The sequence below is a fragment of the Ranitomeya imitator genome, chromosome 2 (genome assembly GCF_032444005.1).
Source record: "Ranitomeya imitator isolate aRanImi1 chromosome 2, aRanImi1.pri, whole genome shotgun sequence".
Classification (NCBI taxonomy): domain Eukaryota; kingdom Metazoa; phylum Chordata; class Amphibia; order Anura; family Dendrobatidae; genus Ranitomeya; species Ranitomeya imitator.
In genome coordinates, this window is record NC_091283.1 from 207,442,052 (window position 1) to 207,467,336 (window position 25,285).

At 43.6% G+C, this 25,285-nt stretch overlaps 1 protein-coding gene across 1 annotated transcript in view; it reads left to right on the top strand.

Moving 5' to 3' along the window:
- Positions 1 to 3,110, top strand: part of PTGS1 (prostaglandin-endoperoxide synthase 1) — an 82,510-nt gene extending 79,400 nt beyond the window's left edge. The window contains exons 10-11 of the mRNA XM_069748545.1: positions 639 to 786; positions 2,660 to 3,110. Of these exons, the coding sequence (XP_069604646.1) occupies positions 639 to 786; positions 2,660 to 3,015 (504 nt within the window). The 3' untranslated portion in view covers positions 3,016 to 3,110. The remainder of the gene's footprint in view (positions 1 to 638; positions 787 to 2,659) is intronic.
- The last annotated feature ends 22,175 nt before the right edge of the window (positions 3,111 to 25,285 follow it).

Sequence of the window (25,285 nt, forward strand, 5' to 3'; positions counted from 1 at the left end):
ATTCACAGGGGGGACACCGTTCTCCAGACTAGAGGATCTGACCAGATTGGGATGTCCACTGGTCATGTGGCTAGAACATTCTTGTATTTACGGGGAAAACCCTTTAAAACCTACCCTGACGTGGATCGTTCTTGCTCTCCCCCTTCCCTGTCCAGTACATTAAGGATTAGTCTTCTATGCTCCGAGCTGCTTTTTTATTCCCTGTGGGCTTTTCTCAGCAGCGAGTACATACACGTGCCATGCTATTTATAGTTTGTACGCTGCTCGGGTGGAGACTTATTTCATCATCCAACCCCAGTATGAGATGTGTCGCCCGCGGATGCAGATCTTGCGACATCTGGATATATATTACATGGGCGGTAAAGATTTTCAATGCCGTAATGTAATCGTAAGTTTAATTTGGATCCGACTTACTATGATTTCATAAGGGAGTAACAATGGTGTACAGAGTCTGAGATTTAAAAGGAACATGATGTTTAGCTTTTATGTAGTAAAAATGAACTGGAAACATGGTTGCCCAGGTCAGTGTGATTACAGAAACACCAAACATGCAAACTTGTGCAATCTTATGCACATACTATGATTTGAAATGGATAAGATGGATGGATAGTAAATTATTATTTTTTTTTCTTGAACAGATTGGTGGCGGAAAGAACTTGCACCCTCGTCTCTTGCACATCGCTATTGGAATTATTGACGAATCCCGAAAACTTAGACTACAACCTTTCAATGAATATCGTAAAAGATTTGGCTTGAAAGCGTACAACTCTTTCCAGGATTTAACAGGTACAAGGATTAGAAAAGATCTGGTGTCTCTGTACATCATGACTCTTGGGGACTCTACTGTACCAATGCTCAACCACGGCCACTTGCCGCAGTGGTGCATTGCAGAGGGACGGGGATCTGGATGGGTTCTGTTCAGTGGTAAAATCCCTTTTAATAAGTGTCTATTTTCTAATAATTTTAACCCTGATTCATCAAGACTTAAGTGTGCACTGGTGTAAAATGCACCACACTAAAGGGCATGTGCCTTCTGAGGAATGTAGCACACCTTTCGGCTTGTATCATCCTGCAAAAGAAATGTTTGCCAGTCATTTGCCAGAATTCGTCACCTTGGTGGCAGAAATTATGGTGAATTTGGTGTGTGAAAATATCTTTAGGACACCAACTTAAGAGTTCAAAATAATGTGATTAAGGAGAAAGGAAACTGTTATAAGTTTTACTTTGAGACAGATCATGATGTGATTAAAGGCCGAGTTGCTATGCAAACAACCCATTCCTAATCCCTAAAGCTGATATTATTTTACCCCTCCGGTATTGGCTCTGTATTTCCAGACTGAGCCCAAATTAATGCCATTTTGGCCTTCAGTCTGCCAGTATAAATGGGCACATTGGTATGGAATAGTTTGGGAAGATAAAGAATCACATAATGCAAAATCCATTAAAAAACAAACAAAAAAAAAACACTAAAAAGATGTTTAGGATAAATCATTGTCAAAGGACACATTATCAATGTGATCTATATAAATGTAAATAAAAAATGTTTTTAAAGTGTTTGTCTACACTGAAATAAAAAGCAGCTGTTCTTTGTGACTACAGACTGTGCACATCTGACATAACCTGAATTCAGCACTTTCCCCGTGCGGGTTGGTGGTGATGTAATTTATACTTGCAGTCACATACCAACTAGACTGCAGTGCTCTTCAATTGAAAGAATCCCGGAGAGTCTAGTTGGCAGGTGATCACAAATGGCAGTTCAAATTCTACAGTGAATGATGGCTTATTTTAGCCTTAACCCCCCCCCCCATCTCTTAAAGAAGCACTCCCAGCAAAGGTCTTAGTCCCAAATCCCTTATGCCTAAATAGTCTATCTGCATCAAACTCCTAATCGCAATCTTGCCCATTTCTCAGCATTGCTACTTTCCTCTTCTGGATCGCTTAACCTCTTATCAGACTAGTCGGATGACACTGATTTATGTGCACTGGAAGCTGCCATCACAATGTTAGTCTATAAGGCCTCATTCTGAGGCTCCGCAGGCTTTTATGCATGGAAGTAGCACAGCGATCCCTACATGAGCCGGCAAAGTCACTTGGTCCCATCTTCCCCCAAGGTTCCAGCAAGTATTTTAATGCCCCTACACTAATTGGACACAAGGGATTAGGGGTTAATGTTGCATTTCCAGCAAAAAAATTAAGTTGGTGATCATGCTCGTTTGGGCCTTCTTAATGATGTTTCTAAAAATCAAGCAAACTTGTTTGCGTGCGTCAATGTCTAATGGAGAGCCATGTACACCCTTTACATCCAGATGAAGAATGAATGTAGCGGCAGATCCAACAGTCAGCCGAACATGGCAGATCTGGGGGATGACTTCTAGGGATGGTGATGGGTTGAGCTACCTCTTATTGCTTGGATTCTGCAGTCACTCTTGATCATTGCGTGGTCATGTGCACCTCCGCGCCATTCATTCTTAATGGGACCACCAGAGACCGATCTCTTGACTGTTTTCCTAAAGCTGGGGAGTCTAAATGAGAACTTGACTTTGGGACAAGATATTGTGGATGGGGCATTTTAGCAATTTGGAGAATCCATGACCATGTGAAAATCCGTAATGGTCTTATTTGGGTCTAAAACACTCTCTATTTTTTTTTTTTAACACAGGAGAAACAGAAATTGCATCACAACTTGAATCCTTGTACGGTGATATAGATGCAGTGGAGTTTTACCCCGGCCTCATGTTGGAAAAAACTCATCCAAATTCTATTTTTGGGGAAAGTATGATAGAAATTGGAGCACCGTTCTCACTCAAAGGACTTATGGGGAATCCTATATGTTCTCCAGAATACTGGAAACCCAGCACATTTGGCGGAGAAGAGGGATTCAATATCGTGAAGACAGCTTCAATTGAGAAGCTGGTGTGTCTCAATGTCAAGAAATGTCCTCTGGTCGCCTTTCATGTATTACAGGATGGAGAAGGAAGCCCTATATCTTCAGCAAAGACCAGCGATGAGCTTTAGTCAATGTTATATTGTAAAAAGGATAGAAATCTATATTTTCATACAAACTTGTCAGTGACTTTGTGAGAAATACAGTATGTCTTTTAAAAATGAGACCATATGGAATAATTCTGCCTCTTTTGTCAAACACTAAATCGGTCAATTCTCCAGTTGTACAATTTACACTGGGTGTATTTAGAGGTTATCGGTCTGTGTTTTTTTTTTTTTTTTTTTTTTTTTTTTTTAAATAAAGGAGACCTGTCACCTATTCAAACAATGGCGTTTAAAAACCTTATAAAAATCCATGAGCTCCTGATTATGCTGCTCTTTTCAGTACTGCACGGTTACATCAATGCAGCGATATTCAGTTGCTGCCTTTTTGGAGCACAGTATGTAAGACCTTTTCTATACAAAATGTCCTGGTGGTCAACAATCTGTTTTTCCTGGGGAGTGTGGGTGTTTCACCCTTCTCTACCAGACACTGTCAATCACTGCAGCATCTGAGATTGATTGGTTCTGTAGTATCAGGGAGGAGTGAAGGTGCATGACCCCCAGAGAATGCCAAATAAAAGTTGGCCTACAACCATATTGTGCTTGAAAAAAAAAGTGAAATGGAACAAAAGCAAAATCAGAGCTCTGGGATTAAAACAAGATATTTTAACTGCAATTTGTCTTTTTACCCTATTCTCCACCTCCATTTAAAGAATCTCTTATAACTTAATCCCACTCTCCCCCATCCTGAGGATTGGGAAAGTTTAAAACTTTTTTTTAAGTTTTTTTTTTAAGTTTTTTTTTTTTTTTTTTTTTTTTTTAAGCCGCCAATGATGGCACCATGAGACAGAGGATCCGCCCTTCAAGGACAAGAAACATAAAAGATGGCTCCTCTTTCCGCATCAGTTGGTTTCCTGTCCTTGATGGGGAACCCTCATTAAATTGGCAGTGAAAGTGGATTCGGTGGGGAGTTGAGGGAGATCCCTTTTAACATCTATCCTTGTTCCTTCAGAAGGGGCTAGGGCTCGGTCATTCAGTAAGCACCCGTAAGGTGCAGGTCCCAGCCCTAGGAGCGCTATATAGTTGTGACATGGTGGGTAATCAATGGATTGTAACAAAGCAAAAAATCTGTATATAGAGTGTGAGTCATACAGATGATCCCACTAATTAATCATAACAAAGCAAAAAGGTGGAAAATAAAACACAACTTTTAATACACTAAAGTCATTAAAACCACGTCACCCAAGTGAATATAAAAAAACATAAGGGCCAAGTCTCAACCATATATAATGGATTTAAGATCCAGATGAGCCCAAAATAGGATTAATAAAATTTCGACCGTAATTACGGAACTACTATTACTGAGACAGGGTTCAAAAGAGGCTGTACCCAAATAAATAAAAGACAGCAACAATCCCTATATCCTCAGGCGCATACATAGACAATAAACAATTGTTTAGCATGTACTGTAAGAGATGCTTATTGTAACTTTTAAACAGACTAAAAGGAACGGTCTCACCAATTCCATCAGGCAGGTATAGGAGCACCAGATGTTCCCACGCCTGATGAACAACCGGGTAAAGCAAAGATGTCAATCCCTATGAGGCTAACGGCTATCCCCAAAGCTCCTGCCCTTACAAGGGCAGTCCACAGCTACTCCTGTATGCACATTCCCTGCACTCTCCCTTTCTTGTCGTCCCAACGCGTTTCTTCCAAGCTCAAGTCATCAGGGAACTTGCTTGTATAAGGAGATGTTGCTAAGTGCTGGTAAAGGAGGGACAAAAAGTCCTGCCACCCTCTATGCTGTCCTGCAGGGAGTAGTTGCGGCCAGGGCCAAAGTGTGAAAAAAGGGGCACGTAAGAACATATCACACTTCCTATAGGGCGCTTATAACACATGGCAGCTGTGGATGATTGAGATGCGGTAAGAGAGCTGGTATCGGCGCTCATCCTGCGCGCTGTATACTACATAATACATGCATATCTAGCATAGACAAAACATGGAAATGCCGGATAGCAGAGAAACTCACGGGTTGAATGATGTCACACGCCGGGTTCCATGTGGAGTAAACACCTCCGTGAATAATGAAGGAACTTCCTGTCATGCGTCCCATGAAAATAGGAAGTTACCGCTACCTGGCAACCTAGGCAGAACGCCGCTCACTGTGATGAGCACACAGGTTACTAAAAACTGGAGGGAGGAGGAAAAGGAAGAGCGTCCTTTATGCAAAATAATATAACATAGGTTCGCCGTGTAATAAGGGGAATTAATGCGGCATCAAACCCCTAACCGGAAGTAACGGTAACTAGGCAACGTTAGAGAAACAATACACAGAGCAGAGCGGTAAGCCCTGCAGAGCCACATACACAACAAAAAAAGGGGCCCTGTGCGAGTGGATATGGGTAAGGTAATACGCGGTATGGAACGGTAAATCACTGCAGGGCAAAAAAATATATATATATATATATCTACTAGGTTTAATATACATAGAATCGCTGACCAGAAGTGCAAGTAACCCGGTAACCAAGCGGAACAAAAAAACCACGCAGCACCATCTGAAAAAAATATATGAAAGTAAACTGAGATGGCAAGCTAACAGTAGTCAGGAAGCCAAGGTGAAGCTATATACGATAAAATTATTATTATTATTATATACGATGAGGAGAAATAAATACTACAGCACCAGATAATATTATATGGTGGGTGCCGAAAAGAGGGAACAAGTCCAAGCGTATAGCTTCACACATAAGCAATAGAACCCCCTTGGAGTAAAAACAGAAGGTGACACAATAACCGAACCCAACCATAACCAGAAGCCCAAAAAAGACGCTGTCGTCCACTGCACAAAACAAAAGTAATGCTAACATGGCGTAACCTGGATACTGAAATACTATATAAGGACAAATCTATATTGCTGTAATACTCCATCAAAAAAATGGTACCCCATACCAGAACAACCAAAAGGCGATAATAAAAATAAACAGCAAACCGTGAGTACTATTAACCCCTTCAAGTCGCGGCCCTTTTTCATTTTTGCGTTTTCGTTTTTCACTTCCCTCCTTCCCTGAGCCATAACTTTTTTATTTTTCCGTCAATTTGGCCATGTGAGGGCTTATTTTTTGCGGGACAAGTTGTACTTTTGAACGACACCATTGGTTTTGCCATGTTTTTTACTAGAAAACGGGAAAAAAATTCCAAGTGCGGTGAAATTGCAAAAAAAGTGCAATCCCACACTTGTTTTTTGTTTGGCTTTTTTGCTAGGTTCACTAAATGCTAAAACTAACCTGCCATTATGATTCTCTAGGTCATTACGAGTTCATAGACACCTAACATGGCTAGGTTATTTTTTATCTAAGTGGTGATAAAAAATTCCAAACTTTGCTAAAAAAAAAAAAAAGTGCCATTTTCCGATACCCGTAGTGTCTCCATTTTTCGTGATCTGGGGTCGGGTGAGGGCTTATTTTTTGCGTGCCGAGCTGTTGTTTTTAATGATACCATTTTTGCGCAGATGCGTTCTTTTGATCGCCCGTTATTGCATTTTAATGCAATGTCGTGGCGACCAAAAAAAGTAATTCTGGCGTTTCGGATTTTTTTCTCGCTATGCCGTTTAGCGATCAGGTTAATGCTTTTGTTTAATTGATAGATCGGGCGATTCTGAACACGGCGATACCAAATATGTGTATGTTTGATTTTTTCTTTTTTATTGTTTTATTTAGGATGGGGCGAAAGGGGGGTGATTTAAACTTTTATATTTTTTATATTTTTTTCATATTTTTAAAAACATTTTTTTTTTTTACTTGTGCCATGCTTCAATAGCCTCCATGGGAGGCTAGAAGCTGGCATAGCCTGATCGGCTCTGCTACATAGCAGCGATCATCAGATCGCTGCTATGTAGCTGAAATGCAGGTGTGCTGTGAGCGCCGACCACAGGGGGGCGCTCACAGCAGGCCTGCATCAGTAACCATAGAGGTCTCAAGGACCTCTATGGTTACCTTCCTGATGCATCGCCGACCCCCGATCATGTGACGGGGGTCGGCGATGACGTCATATCCGGCCGCCCGGCCAGATGAGGTAGTTAAATGCCGCTGTCTGTGTTTGACAGCGGCATTTAACAGGTTAATAGCGGCGGGTGAATAGCAATTTCACCCGCCGCTATTGCGCGCACATGTCAGCTCTACAAAACAGCTGACATGTTGTGACTTTGATGTGGGCTCACCGCCGGAGCCCACATCAAAGGGGGATTCACGGCATGCGCAGTACTAGTACGGCGCATGTCGTGAAGGGGTTAAAGGGTTAATGGTCCTAGGTAACAAAGGACCGTATATGCAAAAAAAAGTAGTATAACCAAAACACCACATGTAGTAGAATAGCCATGGTATAGAGAGGAGCCCTAAAGCAATAAATGCCATGGTGAGTAACATATTATATCTACTATATAAAGCTGAATGTGTGTATGTGTGTGTGTATGTCCGGGATTGGCATCTGCACCGTCGCAGCTACAGCCACAAAATTTTGCACAGTCACACGTCTGGACCCCGAGAGCGTCATAGGCTATATTGTGAGGCGAAATTTTAACCCCGCGCGTTCCAATTCACCAAACCATTTTGCCCCTATCTACATAATGGGGAAAAAAGTGAAAGGAAAAGTGTTGGAGGCAAATTGACAGCTGCCAGATGTGAACAAGGGGGACTTAAAGAATGAGAGCGATGGCACCAAAGAGTATATACCTGTTGGCTGGGGATTTATCAGGCTGCCAATTTAGCTTACAAATACTGAGGTAAAAATACTGAGCAAATAACGTGTGAACGAGGTCTAATACAGGAGGAGATGACACACAGGTATATACTATATACAGGGGAGATGACACACAGATATATACTATATACAGGAGAGATGACACACAGGTATATACTATATAGAGGAGGAGATGACATATAGGTACATATATATACAAGAGGAGATGACATACAGGTATATACTATATGCAGGAGGAGATGACACTCAGATATATACTATATACAGGGGAGATGACACACAGGTATATACTATATACAGGAGGAGATGACATACAGGTGTATATACTATATATAGAAGGAGATGACATTCAGGTATATACTATATATAGGGGAGATGACACACAGCAGGTATATACTATATACAGGGGAGATGACATACAGGTATATACTATATACAGGAGATGACATACAGATGTATACTATATATATAAGGGAGATGACAAACATGTATATACTGAGGTGAAAATGAGGGGTGTGAGGTGAAAATGAAAAGGTGTGAGTGCAAAATGAGAGGAGTGAGGAAAAATAGTGGAGTGATCAGAAAATGACAGATGTGAGGTTGAAATGACAAGTGTTAGGGGGGAATGAGAGGAGTGAGGGAGAAAATGAGAGGTGTGAGGGAGAAAATGAGAGATGTGAGGGGGAAAATGAAAGATGTGATTGGGAAAATGAGAGGCGTGATGGGAAAATAAGAGAAGTGAGGTGCTATAACTAACCACAGATATTTACTATGCCCAGGCAACGCCGGGCTCTTCAGCTAGTTGTTAATATAGCGAATCCCATAACAAATATTGGGTGACCATTATAAGGATTTAGGCATAATGAAATAACTGATGACTGTGTGATAACTAAAGTTGACTAAAATAAGAGGCACCAGAAGACTAATCAGACAAAGCAACTATAATTGATTTGGTCATTAAGGCCATATGGACTCAGTGTTTAAATAAAAGGTCCACTTCGCCTCCTGCTGTAACAGCAATCTGTCCCAATCCCCCCCCCCCCCACGTATAGGTTTGGTCACTTTCTCGATGGCCATAAATTTAAGGTGACTAGGTTGGCCATTATGCAGATGGTTAACATGCCGAGAGATGGGGGTATCTCTCCCGTGCTCTACATCCCCGATGTGTTCTCCAACACGATGCTTGAATTCCCTGATAGTCTTTCCAATATATTCGATGCTACAGGAACAGGAGGCCTTATAGACCACCCCCTTGGTACTACAATTAATAAATTGTTTGGTGTAGCTTTTTCCTGTGACATTACTTATGTAGGTGTTCCCCGTCTCGATATACTGGCAGACTGTACAGTGCCCGCATTTATAACATCCTGTCACGTTGCTTCTAAGTCAGGTCTCCCTTACAGGGTTAGAAAAATGGCTGTGAACAAGTCTGTCATTAAGGGAGCGAGCTTTTTTGTAAGTAATTGCAGGAGTGTCACTGAGGTACTGTGAAATGTCACGGTCCATCTGTAAGACAGACCAATGTTTTTGAATGATCCGCTTTACATGATTAGCGCCGTTGTCAAAAGTGGTGATGAAACGCACCGTATCTTGGTCTTGTGTCTTAACGGTGGGATTCAATAAATTGGTTCTGTCTCTGCTCTTAGCCTCCTGATGGGCTTTTTTAAGAATTTTGGAGGGATATCCCCTGTCCTGAAAATTTTTCCTCAATTCCTTGGCCTGGAGTTCAAAAGTTGCGTCCTCCGAGCAATTCCTGCGGATCCTAAGGTACTAACCCTTAGGAATCCCCCTCTTTAAATGTTCCGGGTGGTGGCTACTCCAGTGAAGGAGGGCATTTGTAGCTGTAGGCTTTTTATAATTAGAAGTGACCAAATTGCCATTGGCTCCCTTCGTTATTAGTATATCTAGGAATGGCAGGGCGGAAAAATCGATTAGTGATGTAAAAAACAGGCCAATGTTATTATGGTTGAGTTTGTCCACAAAGCTCTCGAAATCACTTATTGAGCCAGACCAAATCATAAAAACATCTATGTACCGTGTCCAAATTTTTGAGACACGGTACATAGAGAAATCCCCATCTTGAGGTTCCTCTCTCCAGACCACAGTCTCTTCCCACCAGCCGAGGAAGTGGTTCGCATAGGCCGGGGCGCAGGGGCTGCCCATGGCCGTCCCCCTCAGCTGGTGGTAGATCCTGCAGTTGAACACAAAGGAGTCATTAGAGGTTGCCAATTCCGGGAACATAAACATTTTGTTTTGAAACTTCTCCGGTTTTGTCTTACACACAACTCCTTTGCGTTCAACCGCAGGATCTACCACCAGCTGAGGGGGACGGCTATGGGCAGCCCCTGCGCCCTGGCCTATGCGAACCTCTTCCTCCAAGGGGGTTCTATTTCATATGTGTGAAGCTATACGCTTGGACTTGTTCCTTCTTTTCGGCACCCACCATATAATATTATCTGGTGCTGTAGTATTTATTTCTCCTCATCATATATAGCTTCACCTTGGCTTCCTGGCTACTGTTAGCTTGCCATCTCAGTTTACTTTCATATATTTTTTTCAGATGGTGCTGCGTGGTTTTTTGTTCCGCTTGGTTACCGGGTTACTTGCACTTCTGGTCAGCGATTCTATGTATATTAAACCTAGTAGATATATATATATTTTTGCCCTGCAGTGATTTACCGTTCCATACCGCGTATTACCTTACCCATATCCACTCGCACAGGGCCCCTTTTCTTGTTGTGTATGTGGCTCTGCAGGGCTTACCGCTCTGCTCTGTGTATTGTTACTCTAACGTTGCCTAGTTACCGTTACTTCCGGTTAGGGGTTTGATGCCGCATTAATTCCCCTTTATTACACGGCGAACCTATGTTATATTATTTTGCATAAAGGACGCTCTTCCTTTTCCTCCTCCCTCCCCGGGATTTACCGTGCCGTTTTTAGTAACCTGTATGCTCATCACAGTGAGCGGCGTTCTGCCTAGGTTGCCAGGTAGCGGTAACTTCCTGTTTTCATGGGACGCATGACAGGAAGTTCCTTCATTATTCATGGAGGTGTTTACTCCACATGGAACCCGGCGTGTGACATCATTCAACCCGTGCGTTTCTCTGCTATCCGGCATTTCCATGTTTTGTCTATGCTAGATATGCATGTATTATGTAGTATACAGCGCGCAGGATGAGCGCCGATACCAGCTCTTACCGCATCTCAATCATCCACAGCTGCCATGTGTTATAAGCGCCCTATAGGAAGTGTGATATGTTCTTACGTGCCCTTTTTTTTTGGGGGGGGGGGAACATTTGGTGCTCCTATACCTGCCTGATGGAATTGGTGAGACTGTTCCTTTGTCTGTTTAAAAGTTACAATAAGCATCTCTTACAGTACATGCTAAGCAATTGTTTGTCTATATATGCGCCTGAGGATATAGGGATTGTTGCTGTCTTTTATTTATTTGGGTACAGCCTCTTTTGAACCCTGTCTCAGTAATAGTAGTTCCGTAATTACGGTCGGAATTTTATTAATCCTATTTTGGGCTCATCTGCATCTTAAATCCATTATATATGGTTGAGACTTGGCCCTTATGTTTTTTATATTCGCTTGGGTGACGTGGTTTTAATGACTTTAGTGTATTAAAAGTTGTTTTATTTTCCACTTTTTTGTCAATGTTTTAGCATTGGTTCAGTTCGCTGTTATGAACTGGTGATTCAGAACCACAATGGACCTGGTGGTTAAGAGCACACAAAGTGACCTGATGGTTACTAATAACATAGGACGAGCTCTGAGACGTGGGAACTCTGCTGACCGCAATCCCTAATCCTATCACACCACACTAGAGGTAGCCGTGGAGCACTCCTGACCAGACCTAGGCGCCTCGGGCACAGCCTGAGAAACTAGCTAGCCCTGAAGATAGAAAAATAAGCCTACCTTGCCTCAGAAATTCCCCAAAGGAAAAGGCAGCCCCCCACATATAATGACTGTGAGTAAAGATGAAAATACAAACACAGGGATGAAATAGATTTTAGCAAAGTGAGGCCCGACTTACTGAATAGACCGAGGGTAGGAAAGATAGCTTTGCAGTCAGCACAAAAACCTACAAACAACCACGCAGAGGGCGCAAAAAGACCCTCCGCACCGACTAACGGTACGGAGGTGCTTCCTCTGCGTCCCAGAGCTTCCAGCAAGCAAGACAAACCAAAATAGCAAGCTGGACAGAAAAAATAGCAAACCAAGAAACACAAGCAGAACTTAGCTTATGCAGGCCACAAGGACGATCCAGGAGAGAGCAAGACCAATACTGGAACATTGACTGGAGGCCAGGAACAAAGAACTAGGTGGAGTTAAATAGAGCAGCACCTAACGACTTAACCTCGTCACCTGAGGAAGGAAACTCAGAAGCCGCAGCCCCACTCACATCCACCAGAGGAAGCTTATGGACAGAACCAGCCGAAGTACCACTCATGACCACAGGAGGGAGCTTGACCACAGAATTCACAACAGTTCGCTCCTGGATCTGCCTGGTGACCTGTCTTCTCCTGCAGAAGCTAAGTTCCTTATTGTTATTTTTGCTCATTGTTTCTTTGTCCAGCTGGTTATCCTGATTTTGTCTTGCTAGCTGGAAGCTCTGGGATGCAGAGTGGCACCCCCCGCACCGTGAGTCGGTGCAGAGGACCCTTTTGCACACTCTGCGTGGTCTTTTGTAGGTTTTTGTGCTGACTGCAAAGATTCTTTTCCTATCCTCTGTCTATTTAGTTAGTCTGGCCTCCCTTTGCTGAAACCTGTTTCATTTCTGCATTTGTGACTTTCATCTTTACTCAGTCATTATATGTGGGGGACTGCCTATTCCTTTGGGGAATTTCTCTGAGGCAAGGTAGGCTTTATTTTCTTCTCTAGGGCTAGCTAGCTCTGAGGCTGTGACGAGGCGCCTAGGGAGCGTCAGGAGCGCTCCACGGCTATTTTTAGTGTGTGCGATAGGATTAGGGCTTGCGGTCAGCAGAGCTCCCACATCCCAGAGCTCATCCTGTATGAGTTTAACTATCAGGTCGGGTGCTCCTAACCACCAGGTCATAACAGTACAGCTGGCCCAAAGTATTAATGCATCTCAATAGAGGGATAAGAGGACTTCTGAGACCATTTTTTTTTCTTTGCACTGTGTTTTGTCTTTCTTTTCCCCTAGACCTTTGGGTGGTTTAGGACACAGGTGTAGAGATGGACATTCAGGGTCTATCCTCTTGTGTGGATCATCTCACTGCAAGGGTACAAAACATTCAAGATTTTGTGGTTCAGAATCCTATGTTAGAGCCTAGAATTCCTATTCCTGACTTATTTTCTGGGGATAGATCTAGATTCTTGAATTTCAAAAATAATTGTAAACTTTCTAGCTTTGAAACCCCGCTCCTCTGGTGACCCCGTTCAACAGGTAAAAATCATTATTTCTTTGTTGCGTGGTGACCCTCAAGACTGGGCATTTTCCCTTGCGCCAGGAGATCCTGCATTGCGTGATGTTGATGCGTTTTTTCTGGCGCTTGGATTGCTTTATGATGAACCAAATTCAGTGGATCAGGCAGAGAAAATCTTGCTGGCTTTGTGTCAGGGTCAGGATGAAGCGGAGGTGTACTGTCAGAAGTTTAGAAAGTGTTCTGTGCTTACTCAGCGGAATGAATGTGCCCTGGCGGCAATTTTCAGAAAGGGTCTTTCTGAAGCCCTTAAGGATGTCCTGGTGGGATTTCCCACACCTGCTGGTCTGAATGAGTCTGTCTTTGGCCATTCAGATCGATCGGCGCATGCGTGAGCGCAAAGCTGTGCACCATATGGCGGTATTCTCTGAGCATAGGCCTGAGCCTATGCAGTGTGATAGAACTTTGACCAGAGCTGACCGGCAAGAACACAGACGTCGGAATGGGCTGTGTTTTTACTGTGGTGAATCCTCATGCTATCTCCGATTGTCCTAAGCGCACTAAGCGGTTCGCTAGGTCTGCCACCATTGGTACGGTACAGTCTAAATTTCTTTTGTCCGTTACTCTGATTTGCTCTGTCATCCTATTCTGTAATGGCATTTGTGGATTCAGGCGCTGCCCTGAATTTGATGGACTTGGAGTTTGCCAGGCGCTGTGGTTTTTTTCTTGGAGCCCTTGCAGTATCCTATTCCATTGAGAGGAATTGATGCTACGCCTTTGGCCAAGAATAAGCCTCAGTACTGGACTCAATTGACCATGTGCATGGCTCCTGCACATCAGGAGGATATTCGCTTTTTGGTGTTGCATAATCTGCATGATGTGGTCGTTTTGGGGTTGCCATGGCTACAGGTCCATAATCCAGTGTTGGATTGGAAATCTATGTCTGTGTCCAGCTGGGGTTGTCAGGGGGTACATGGTGATGTTCCATTGCTGTCAATTTCGCCTTCTACTCCTTCTGAAGTCCCTGAGTTTTTATCAGATTACCGGGATGTATTTGAAGAGCCCAAATCTGGTGCCCTACCTCCTCATAGGGATTGCGACTGTGCTATTAATTTGATTCCTGGTAGTAAGTTTCCTAAGGGCCGTCTGTTTAATTTATCTGTGCCAGAGCACGCCGCTATGCGGAGTTATATAAAGGAATCCTTGGAGAAGGGTCATATTCGTCCGTCGTCGTCACCATTGGGAGCAGGGTTCTTTTTTGTGGCCAAGAAGGATGGTTCTTTGAGACCTTGTATTGATTACCGCCATCTTAATAAGATCACAGTCAAATTTCAGTATCCTTTGCCGCTGCTGTCTGATTTGTTTGCTCGGATTAAGGGGGCTAGTTGGTTCACCAAGATAGATCTTCGAGGGGCGTATAATCTTGTGCGAATTAAACAGGGTCATGAATGGAAAACAGCATTTAATATGCCTGAGGGCCATTTTGAGTACCTGGTTATGCCATTCGGGCTTTCTAATGCTCCATCTGTGTTTCAGTCCTTTATGCATGACATCTTCCGAGAGTACCTGGATAGATTTATGATTGTATATTTGGATGACATTTTGGTCTTTTCGGATGATTGGGAGTCTCATGTGAAGCAGGTCAGAATGGTGTTCCAGGTCCTTCGTGCGAATTCCTTGTTTGTGAAGGGGTCAAAGTGTCTCTTTGGAGTTCAGAAGGTTTCATTTTTGGGTTTCATTTTTTCCCCTTCTACTATCGAGATGGACCCTGTTAAAGTTCAGGCCATTTACGATTGGACGCAGCCGACATCTGTGAAGAGCTTGCAGAAGTTCCTGGGCTTTGCTAATTTTTATCGTCGCTTCATCGCTAACTTTTCCAGTATTGCTAAACCGTTGACTGATTTGACCAAGAAAGGTGCTGATGTGGTCAATTGGTCCTCTGCGGCTGTAGCGGCTTTTCAAGAGTTGAAGCGTCGTTTTGCTTCTGCCCTTGTGTTGTGCCAGCCAGATGTTTCGCTCCCTTTTCAGGTGGAGGTTGATGCTTCTGAAATTGGAGCAGGGGCTGTTTTGTCGCAAAGAAGTTCTGATGGCTCGGTGATGAAACCCTGTGCCTTCTTTTCTAGAAAATTCTCGCCTGCTGAGTGCAATTATGATGTGGGCAATCGGGAGTCGTTAGCCATGAAGTGGGCATTCGAGGAGTGGCGACATTGGCTTGAAGGAGCTAAACATCGCGTGGTGGTCTTGACGGATCACAAGAATTTGACTTATCTCGAGTCTGCCAAACGGTTGAATCCTAGACAGGCTCGATGGTCGCTCTTTTTCTCCCGTTTTGATTTTGTGGTTTCATACCTTCCGGGATCTAAGAATGTGAAGGCTGATGCCCTGTCAAGGAGTTTTGTGCCTGACTCTCCGGGTGTTCCGGAGCCGGCGGGTATTCTTAAAGAAGGGGTAATTTTGTCTGCCATTTCCCCTGATTTGCGGCGTGTGCTGCAAAAGTTTCAGGCTGATAGACCTGACCGTTGTCCTACGGAGAAACTGTTTGTCCCTGATAGATGGACTGGTAGAGTTATCTCGGAGATTCATTGTTCAGTATTGGCTGGTCATCCTGGAATCTTTGGTACTAGAGATTTGGTGGCTAGATCTTTTTGGTGGCCTTCTTTGTCATGGGATGTGCGTTCTTTTGTGCAGTCCTGTGGGATTTGTGCTCGGGCTAAGCCCTGCTGTTCTCGTGCCAGTGGGTTGCTTTTGCCCTTGCCTCTTCCGAAGAGGCCCTGGACGCATATTTCCATGGATTTTATTTCTGATCTCCCTGTTTCTCAAAGGATGTCGGTCATTTGGGTGGTTTGTGATCGCTTCTCTAAGATGGTCGGTTTGGTACCCTTATCTAAACTGCCTTCCTCCTCTGATTTGGTGCCATTATTTTTCCAGCATGTGGTTCGTTTGCATGGCATTCCGGAGAACATCGTCTCGGACAGAGGTTCCCAGTTTGTGTCGAGGTTTTGGCGGTCCTTTTGCGCTAAGATGGGCATTGATTTGTCTTTTTCTTCGGCTTTCCATCCTCAGACTAACGGCCAAACCGAACGAACTAATCAGAATTTGAAGACATATCTGAGATGCTTTGTTTCTGCTGATCAGGATATTTGGGTGTCCTTCTTGCCTTTGGCTGAGTTCGCCCTTAATAATCGGGCCAGCTCAGCTACTCAGCTCAGCTAGTTTCTCCTTTTTTTTCTGCAATTCTGGTTTCCATCTTCGTTTCTCTTCAGGGCAGGTTGAGCCTTCGGACTGTCCTGGTGTGGATGCGGTGGTGGACAGGTTGCAGCAGATTTGGACTCATGTGGTGGACAATTTGACATTGTCCCAGTAGAAGGCTCAACGTTTCGCTAACCGCCGGCGTTGTGTTGGTCCCCGACTTTGTGTTGGGGATTTGGTTTGGTTGTCATCTCGTCTTGTTCCTATGAAGGTTTCCTCTCCTAAGTTTAAGCCTCGTTTCATTGGACCATATAAGATTTCTGAGGTTCTTAATCCTGTGTCATTTCGTTTGGACCTTCCAGCTTCTTTTGCCATCCATAATGTGTTACATAGGTCGTTGTTGCGGAGATACGTGGCGCCTATGGTTCCCTCCGTTGATCCTCCTGCCCCGGTGTTGGTCGAGGGGGAGTTGGAGTATGTGGTGGAGAAGATTTTGGATTCTCGTGTTTCGAAAAGGAAACTCCAGTACCTGGTCAAGTGGAAGGGTTATGGTCAAGAAGATAATTCCTGGGTTTTTGCCTCTGATGTTCATGCTGCCGATCTTGTTCGTGCCTTTCATTTGGCTCATCCTGATCGGCCTGGGGGCTCTGGTGAGGGTTCGGTGACCCCTCCTCAAGGGGGGGTACTGTTGTGAATTCTGTTGTCGAACTCCCTCCTGTGGTCGTGAATGGTACTTCGGCGAGTTCTATCTATGGGCTCCCTCTGGTGGCTATTAGTGAAGCTGCTGCTTCTGAGGTTCCTTACACAGGTGACGTGGTTTATCCTTTGGTTGGCTTCTCTATTTAACTCCACTCAGATCGTTACTCCATGCCAGCTGTCAATGTTTTAGCATTGGTTCAGTTCGCTCCTGGATCTGCCTGGTGACCTGTCTTCTCCTGCAGAAGCTAAGTTCCTTATTGTTATTTTTGCTCATTGTTTCTTTGTCCAGCTGGTTATCCTGATTTTGTCTTGCTAGCTGGAAGCTCTGGGATGCAGAGTGGCACCCCCCGCACCGTGAGTCGGTGCGGAGGACCCTTTTGCACACTCTGCGTGGTCTTTTGTAGGTTTTTGTGCTGACCGCAAAGATTCTTTTCCTATCCTCTGTCTATTTAGTTAGTCAGGCCTCCCTTTGCTGAAACCTATTTCATTTCTGCGTTTGTGACTTTCATCTTTACTCAGTCATTATATGTGGGGGGCTGCCTTATTCCTTTGGGGAATTTCTCTGAGGCAAGGTAGGCTTTATTTTCTTCTCTAGGGCTAGCTAGCTCTGAGGCTGTGACAAGGCGCCTAGGGAGCGTCAGGAGCGCTCCACGGCTATTTTTAGTGTAACATAGTAACATAGTAACATAGTTAGTAAGGCTGAAAAAAGACATTTGTCCATCCAGTTCAGCCTATATTCCATCATAATAAATACCCAGATCTACGTCCTTCTACAGAACCTAATAATTGTATGATACAATATTGTTCTGCTCCAGGAAGACATCCAGGCCTCTCTTGAACCCCTCGACTGAGTTCGCCATCACCACCTCCTCAGGCAAGCAATTCCAGATTCTCACTGCCCTAACAGTAAAGAATCCTCTTCTATGTTGGTGGAAAAACCTTCTCTCCTCCAGACGCAAAGAATGCCCCCTTGTGCCCGTCACCTTCCTTGGTATAAACAGATCCTCAGCGAGATATTTGTATTGTCCCCTTATATACTTATACATGGTTATTAGATCGCCCCTCAGTCGTCTTTTTTCTAGACTAAATAATCCTAATTTCGCTAATCTATCTGGGTATTGTAGTTCTCCCATCCCCTTTATTAATTTTGTTGCCCTCCTTTGTACTCTCTCTAGTTCCATTATATCCTTCCTGAGCACCGGTGCCCAAAACTGGACACAGTACTCCATGTGCGGTCTAACTAGGGATTTGTACAGAGGCAGTATAATGCTCTCATCATGTGTATCCAGACCTCTTTTAATGCACCCCATGATCCTGTTTGCCTTGGCAGCTGCTGCCTGGCACTGGCTGCTCCAGGTAAGTTTATCATTAACTAGGATCCCCAAGTCCTTCTCCCTGTCAGATTTACCCAGTGGTTTCCCGTTCAGTGTGTAATGGTGATATTGATTCCCTCTTCCCATGTGTATAACCTTACATTTATCATTGTTAAACCTCATCTGCCACCTTTCAGCCCAAGTTTCCAACTTATCCAGATCCATCTGTAGCAGAATACTATCTTCTCTTGTATTAACTGCTTTACATAGTTTTGTATCATCTGCAAATATCGATATTTTACTGTGTAAACCTTCTACCAGATCATTAATGAATATGTTGAAGAGAACAGGTCCCAATACCGACCCCTGCGGTACCCCACTGGTCACAGCGACCCAGTTAGAGACTATACCATTTATAACCACCCTCTGCTTTCTATCACTAAGCCAGTTACTAACCCATTTACACACATTTTCCCCCAGACCAAGCATTCTCATTTTGTGTACCAACCTCTTGTGCGGCACGGTATCAAACGCTTTGGAAAAATCGAGATATACCACGTCCAATGACTCACCGTGGTCCAGTCTATAGCTTACCTCTTCATAAAAACTGATTAGATTGGTTTGACAGGAGCGATTTCTCATAAACCCATGCTGATATGGAGTTAAACAGTTATTCTCATTGAGATAATCCAGAATAACATCCCTCAGAAACCCTTCAAATATTTTACCAACAATAGAGGTTAGACTTACTGGCCTATAATTTCCAGGTTCACTTTTAGAGCCCTTTTTGAATATTGGCACCACATTTGCTATGCGCCAATCCTGCGGAACAGACCCTGTCGCTATAGAGTCCCTAAAAATAAGAAATAATGGTTTATCTATTACATTACTTAGTTCTCTTAGTACTCGTGGGTGTATGCCATCCGGACCCGGAGATTTATCTATTTTAATCTTATTTAGCCGGTTTCGCACCTCTTCTTGGGTTAGATTGGTGACCCTTAATATAGGGTTTTCATTGTTTCTTGGGATTTCACCTAGCATTTCATTTTCCACCGTGAATACCGTGGAGAAGAAGGTGTTTAATATGTTAGCTTTTTCCTCGTCATCTACAACCATTCTTTCCTCACTATTTTTTAAGGGGCCTACATTTTCAGTTTTTATTCTTTTACTATTGATATAGTTGAAGAACAGTTTGGGATTAGTTTTACTCTCCTTAGCAATGTGCTTCTCTGTTTCCTTTTTGGCAGCTTTAATTAGTTTTTTAGATAAAGTATTTTTCTCCCTATAGTTTTTTAGAGCTTCAATGGTGCCATCCTGCTTTAGTAGTGCAAATGCTTTCTTTTTACTGTTAATTGCCTGTCTTACTTCTTTGTTTAGCCACATTGGGTTTTTCCTATTTCTAGTCCTTTTATTCCCACAAGGTATAAACCGCTTACAGTGCCTATTTAGGATGTTCTTAAACATTTCCCATTTATTATCTGTATTCTCATTTCTGAGGATATTGTCCCAGTCTACCAGATTAAGGGCATCTCTAAGCTGTTCAAACTTTGCCTTCCTAAAGTTCAATGTTTTTGTGACTCCCTGACAAGTCCCCCTAGTGAAAGACAGGTGAAACTGCACAATATTGTGGTCGCTATTTCCTAAATGCCCAACCACCTGCAGATTTGTTATTCTGTCAGGTCTATTAGATAGTATTAGGTCTAAAAGTGCTGCTCCTCTGGTTGGATTCTGCACCAATTGTGAAAGATAATTTTTCTTGGTTATTAGCAGAAACCTGTTGCCTTTATGGGTTTCACAGGTTTCTGTTTCCCAGTTAATATCCGGGTAGTTAAAGTCCCCCATAACCAGGACCTCATTATGGGTTGCAGCTTCATCTATCTGCTTTAGAAGTAGACTTTCCATGCTTTCTGTTATATTTGGGGGTTTGTAACAGACCCCAATGAGAATTTTGTTACCATTTTTCCCTCCATGAATTTCAACCCATATGGACTCGACATCCTCATTTCCTTCGCTAATATCCTCCCTTAAAGTGGACTTTAGACAAGACTTTACATAGAGACAAACCCCTCCTCCTCTCCGATTTTTACGATCCTTTCTAAACAGACTGTAACCCTGTAAGTTAACTGCCCAGTCATAGCTTTCATCTAACCATGTCTCGGTTATTCCCACTATGTCAAAGTTACCTGTAGATATTTCTGCTTCTAGTTCTTCCATCTTGTTTGTCAGGCTTCTGGCGTTTGCGAGCATGCAGTTTAGAGGATTTTGTTTTGTTCCAATCTCCTCACTGTGGATTGTTTTAGAAATGTTCTTACCTCCCTTCTGAGTATGTTTTCCTGGGTCGTCTTTGTTCGAGTCTAATGTTTTTCTTCCCGTCCCCTCTTCTTCTAGTTTAACGCCCTCCTGATGAGTGTAGCGAGTCTTCTGGCGAATGTGTGTTTCCCAGGTTTGTTGAGGTGTAGTCCGTCTCTGGCGAGGAGTCCATCATACCATAGTGTGTGCGATAGGATTAGGGCTTGCGGTCAGCAGAGCTCCCACATCCCAGAGCTCGTCCTGTATGAGTTTAACTATCCGGTCGGGTGCTCCTAACCACCAGGTCATAACAATTAGCTAGCTTATGTCAATGCAGGTAGGTCCGTCCCAGAAGGTCTGAAGGCACATTCCACAAGAGCCGTGGCGGCATCCTGGGCAGATGTCTCCATATACCCATTTTGTAAAGCGGCCACATGGTCCTCTCCGTCCACCTTCTATAAACACTATAGATTGGATCTGTCTGCTTCCTCTGACCTCCCGTTTGGGAGAAGGGTTTTACAAGATGTGGTCACTCCCTAATATAGAATTACCGTATTTTCTGGTGTATAAGACGACCCCCAACTTTTCCATATAAAATATGGAGTTTGGGATATACTCGCCGTATAAGACGGGGGTCATCTTATAAGCCCAGTCATCTTATACGGCGTGTGCGGTGCAGATGGTTCCCAGGGTCTGGAGGAGATGAGACTCTCCTTCAGGCCTTGGGATCCATATTTATGTAAAAATAAAAAATATGGGATACTTACCCTCCGATGGCCCGCGGCTCTCAGCGGTGCGGTGCAAGCGGCGGCCTCCGTTCCTAAGGATGCATTGAGCGAACGACCTTCGATGACTTCACGGTCATGCGACATCATCAAAGGTCCTTCGCTCAATGCATCCTTGGGAACGGAGGCCGCCGCTTGCACCGCTGAGAGCCGTGGGCCGTCGGAGGGTAAGTATCCCATATTTTTTAAATTTTATTCTTTTTTTACATGAATATGGATCCAAGGGCCTGAAGGAGAGTCTCCTCTCCTCCAGACCCTGGGAACCATCCAGGATCGCTCCATGCACACGCTGTACCCGGCATATAAGACGACCCCGACTTTTGAGATGATTTTCAGGGGTTAAAAAGTCGTCTTATACGCTGGAAAATATGGTATTTATATGTAACTCTCTTTGGGTGACTGAAACATGGATATTACTTAGCGGTAATGTTTTTTTTTTTTTTTCTTCTGTAACCCATGGCAACACCCTTATATTCCTTACCTGTTCAATCACTCTTTTTGATCGGTGGATCTATGTTTTATTCATATAACCTTTTTTGGTGTTGGTGGATGTTAAGGATGAATAGCAGATGTATGATTTAAGTGTGTACACCAGTGGTCCCCAACTCCAGGCCTCGAGGGCCGCCAACAGTGCAGGTTTTCAGGATTTCCTTAGTATTGCATCGGTGGTAATGTGATCATCTGCACAGGTGATGATTCTAACCCCTGTGCAATACTAAGGAAATCCTGAAAACCTGCACTGTTGGCGGCCCTCGAGGCCTGGAGTTGGGGACCACTGGTGTACACTAACCTAGGAGTCTTCTCTCGTGCTCTGTAAACCAACTACTGTGGAGAGAGGAGCCGCCCTTTTTATCTTGAAGGTTTCCTGTCCTTGAAGGGCGGATCCCTTCTCTCGTGGTGCCATCATGGGTTACGAAAAAACACATTACCGGTAAGTACTGTAATACCAGACCAGGTCAATACCAGATGTGGATGAGTCATGTAACCAGTGAAGGGACTCTAGTCCCTGCTGGAGGACTGGATTCAAATGCACATTGATATCTTGGACTTGAGCCCAGGTCCTGGAAGAATATGAACAATCATCTTGGTGTGTATGTCTTTCCAAGGAACAGATGGAGTCTCCTGTATTGTGACAAAGCTTCTTCCTCTTAAAATGATTTATTTTATTTTTTTCCCCATCTTGCTCTTTGGGTGGGCATGCATGCATAACTGGGTAGAATTTTTTTTTCCACATAAATGTTATGGTGTACCTATTCAACATCAAGCTTTCTTGTAGGACAGGAGTGTCTTCCCCTGCTCTCCATCCACTACCCACAAACCTTTATAAATATCTTATTAAAGGGACAAAATTGCCTTTCCCTACTTGGCATCATCACATCTTTCCTCCATTGATTGCTCATGCTCAAATCTGTCTATAGATCCAGCTACAGGGATGGAGCAAAAATCTAGAAATGTGATGGAGCAGACAAGGGGCAAATGCTGGGATGAACTTCACTGGGTTTGGGCACTTGTGTAAATGTATGCAATTGGGGATAAAACAAAAAAACATGTTTGCAATTGGGTTTCATTCCAACTTTGCGGTTTACCTCCTTTAGCCGCTGTTACCTCATTCTGCAGGGTCCATCACATTATCTTTATCAAATGGTGACATGCTTTGTGTCACTACATATTGTACAGGTCAGAGGCGTAGCTAGGGTTTTGGTCCAGGGGGGGCGAAGCTTCTGCGTGGTCCCTAACCAGGTAACCTTGATTACAACTCGGTGATGCGCCCTAACCTAATAGTGGAGGAGAACCTCAGCAGATGACCGCGCTGTTACTGAAGATAATCTCTATACACTGTGTGCAGAATTATTAGGAAAGTTGTATTTTAGAGGATTATTTTTATTATTGATCAACAACTATGTTCTCAATCAATCCAAAAGACTCATAAATATCAGAGCTTAATATGTTTGGTAGTTGGAGTGTTTTTTTTTTTAGATTTGGCTATCTTAGGAGGATATCTGTGTGTGCAGGTAACTATTACTGTGCAGAATTATTAGGCAACTTAATAAAAACCAAAATATATGCCCATCTCACTTGTTTATTTTCACCAGATAAACCAATATAACTGCACAAAATTTAGAAATAAACCTTCCTGACATGCAAAAACAAACCCCCAAAACTGAGTGACCAATATAGCCACCTTTCTTTATGATGACACGCACCAGCCTCCATCCATAGATTCTGTCAGTTGCTTAATCTTTTTACGACCAACATTGCATGCAGCGGCCACCACAGCCTCCAGACACTGTTCTGAGAGGTGGACTGTTTTCCCTCCCTGTAGATCTCACATTTTATGAGGGACCACAGGTTCTCTATGGGGTTCAGATCAGGTGAACAAGGGGGCCATGTCATTATTTTTTCTTCTTTGAGATCTTTACTGGCCAGCCACGCTGTGGAGTAGTTGGAGGCATGTGATGGAGCATTGTCCTGCATGAAAATCATGTTTTTCTTGAATGATACCGACTGCTTCCTGTACCACTGCTTGAAGAAGTTGTCTTCCAGAAACTAGCAGTAGGTCTGGGAGTTGAGCTTCACTCCATCCTCAACCCGAAAAGGTCCCACAAGTTCATCTTTGATGATACCAGCCCATACCAGTACCCCACCTCCACCTTGCTGGCGTCTGAGTCGGAGTGGAGCTCTCTGCCCTTTACTGATCCAGTCTCTGGCCCATCCATCTGGCCCATCAAGAGTCACTCTCATTTAATCAGTCCATGAAACCTTTGAAAAGTCAGTCTTAAAACATTAAGACTGGGCCAAGAAATATCTTATCTTATGTTTCTTGTGCAAAGGTGATCGTTTTTCAGCCTTCCTTACCTTGGCCATGTCCCTGAGTATCGCACACCTTGTGCTTGTTGTTACTCCAGTAACGTTGCAGCTTTGAAATATGGCAAAACTGGTGGCAAATGGCATCTTGGCAGCTTCACGCTTGATTTTCCTCAATTCATGGGCAGTTATTTTGCGCCTTTTTTGCCCAACACGCTTTTTTCGACCCTTTTGGCTATTTGCCTTGAAATGCTTGATTGTTCGGCGATCATGCTTGAAAAATTTGGCAATTTCAAGACTGCTGCATCCCTCTGCAAGACATCTCACAATTTTGGACTTTTCAGAGCCCGTCAAATCTCTCTTCTGACCCATTTTGCCAAAGGAAAGGAAGTTGCCTAATTATTAAGCACACCTTATATAGGGTTTTGATGTCATTAGACAACACCCCTCCTCATTACAGAGATGCACATCACCTGATTTACTTAATTGGTAGTTGGCTCTCAAGCCTGAACAGCTTGTAGGACAACATGTATAAAAAGTATTATGTGATCAAAATACAACTTGCCTAATAATTCTGCACACAGTGTATAATGACCAACATGGATATTACCGCCATATGGTCAGTGGTAGATACCAGTCCTACAGAACATATAAGAGATCACAGCACAGTTACAGATAATGTCTTACCGCTGACGTCCTTTCTGATGGAATCGTTCATTTTTCCTGTCTTTTCCATCTGGCCCAGAACGACATGACAACTGCTTCCAGCAACGACTCACCTGCAGAGAATACAACAGACATATTTAATTTCTCATATTCCAGCCCCATCACCATCTGTTCCCAACCTGCACAAACTCCTCATCCTGCTTATACCCCAATACTGAACCTCTGCCGTATGTGACCCTATTACTGCCCCTGATACCCCAAGACTGATCCGCTGCTGCCGTGTGTGTCCCTATTACTGCACCTGATACGGCAGCAGCGGATCAGTATTGGGGTATCAGGTGCAGTAATAGGGACACATACGGCAGCAGCGAATCAGTATTGGGGTATGTGGCCCTATTACTGCACCTGA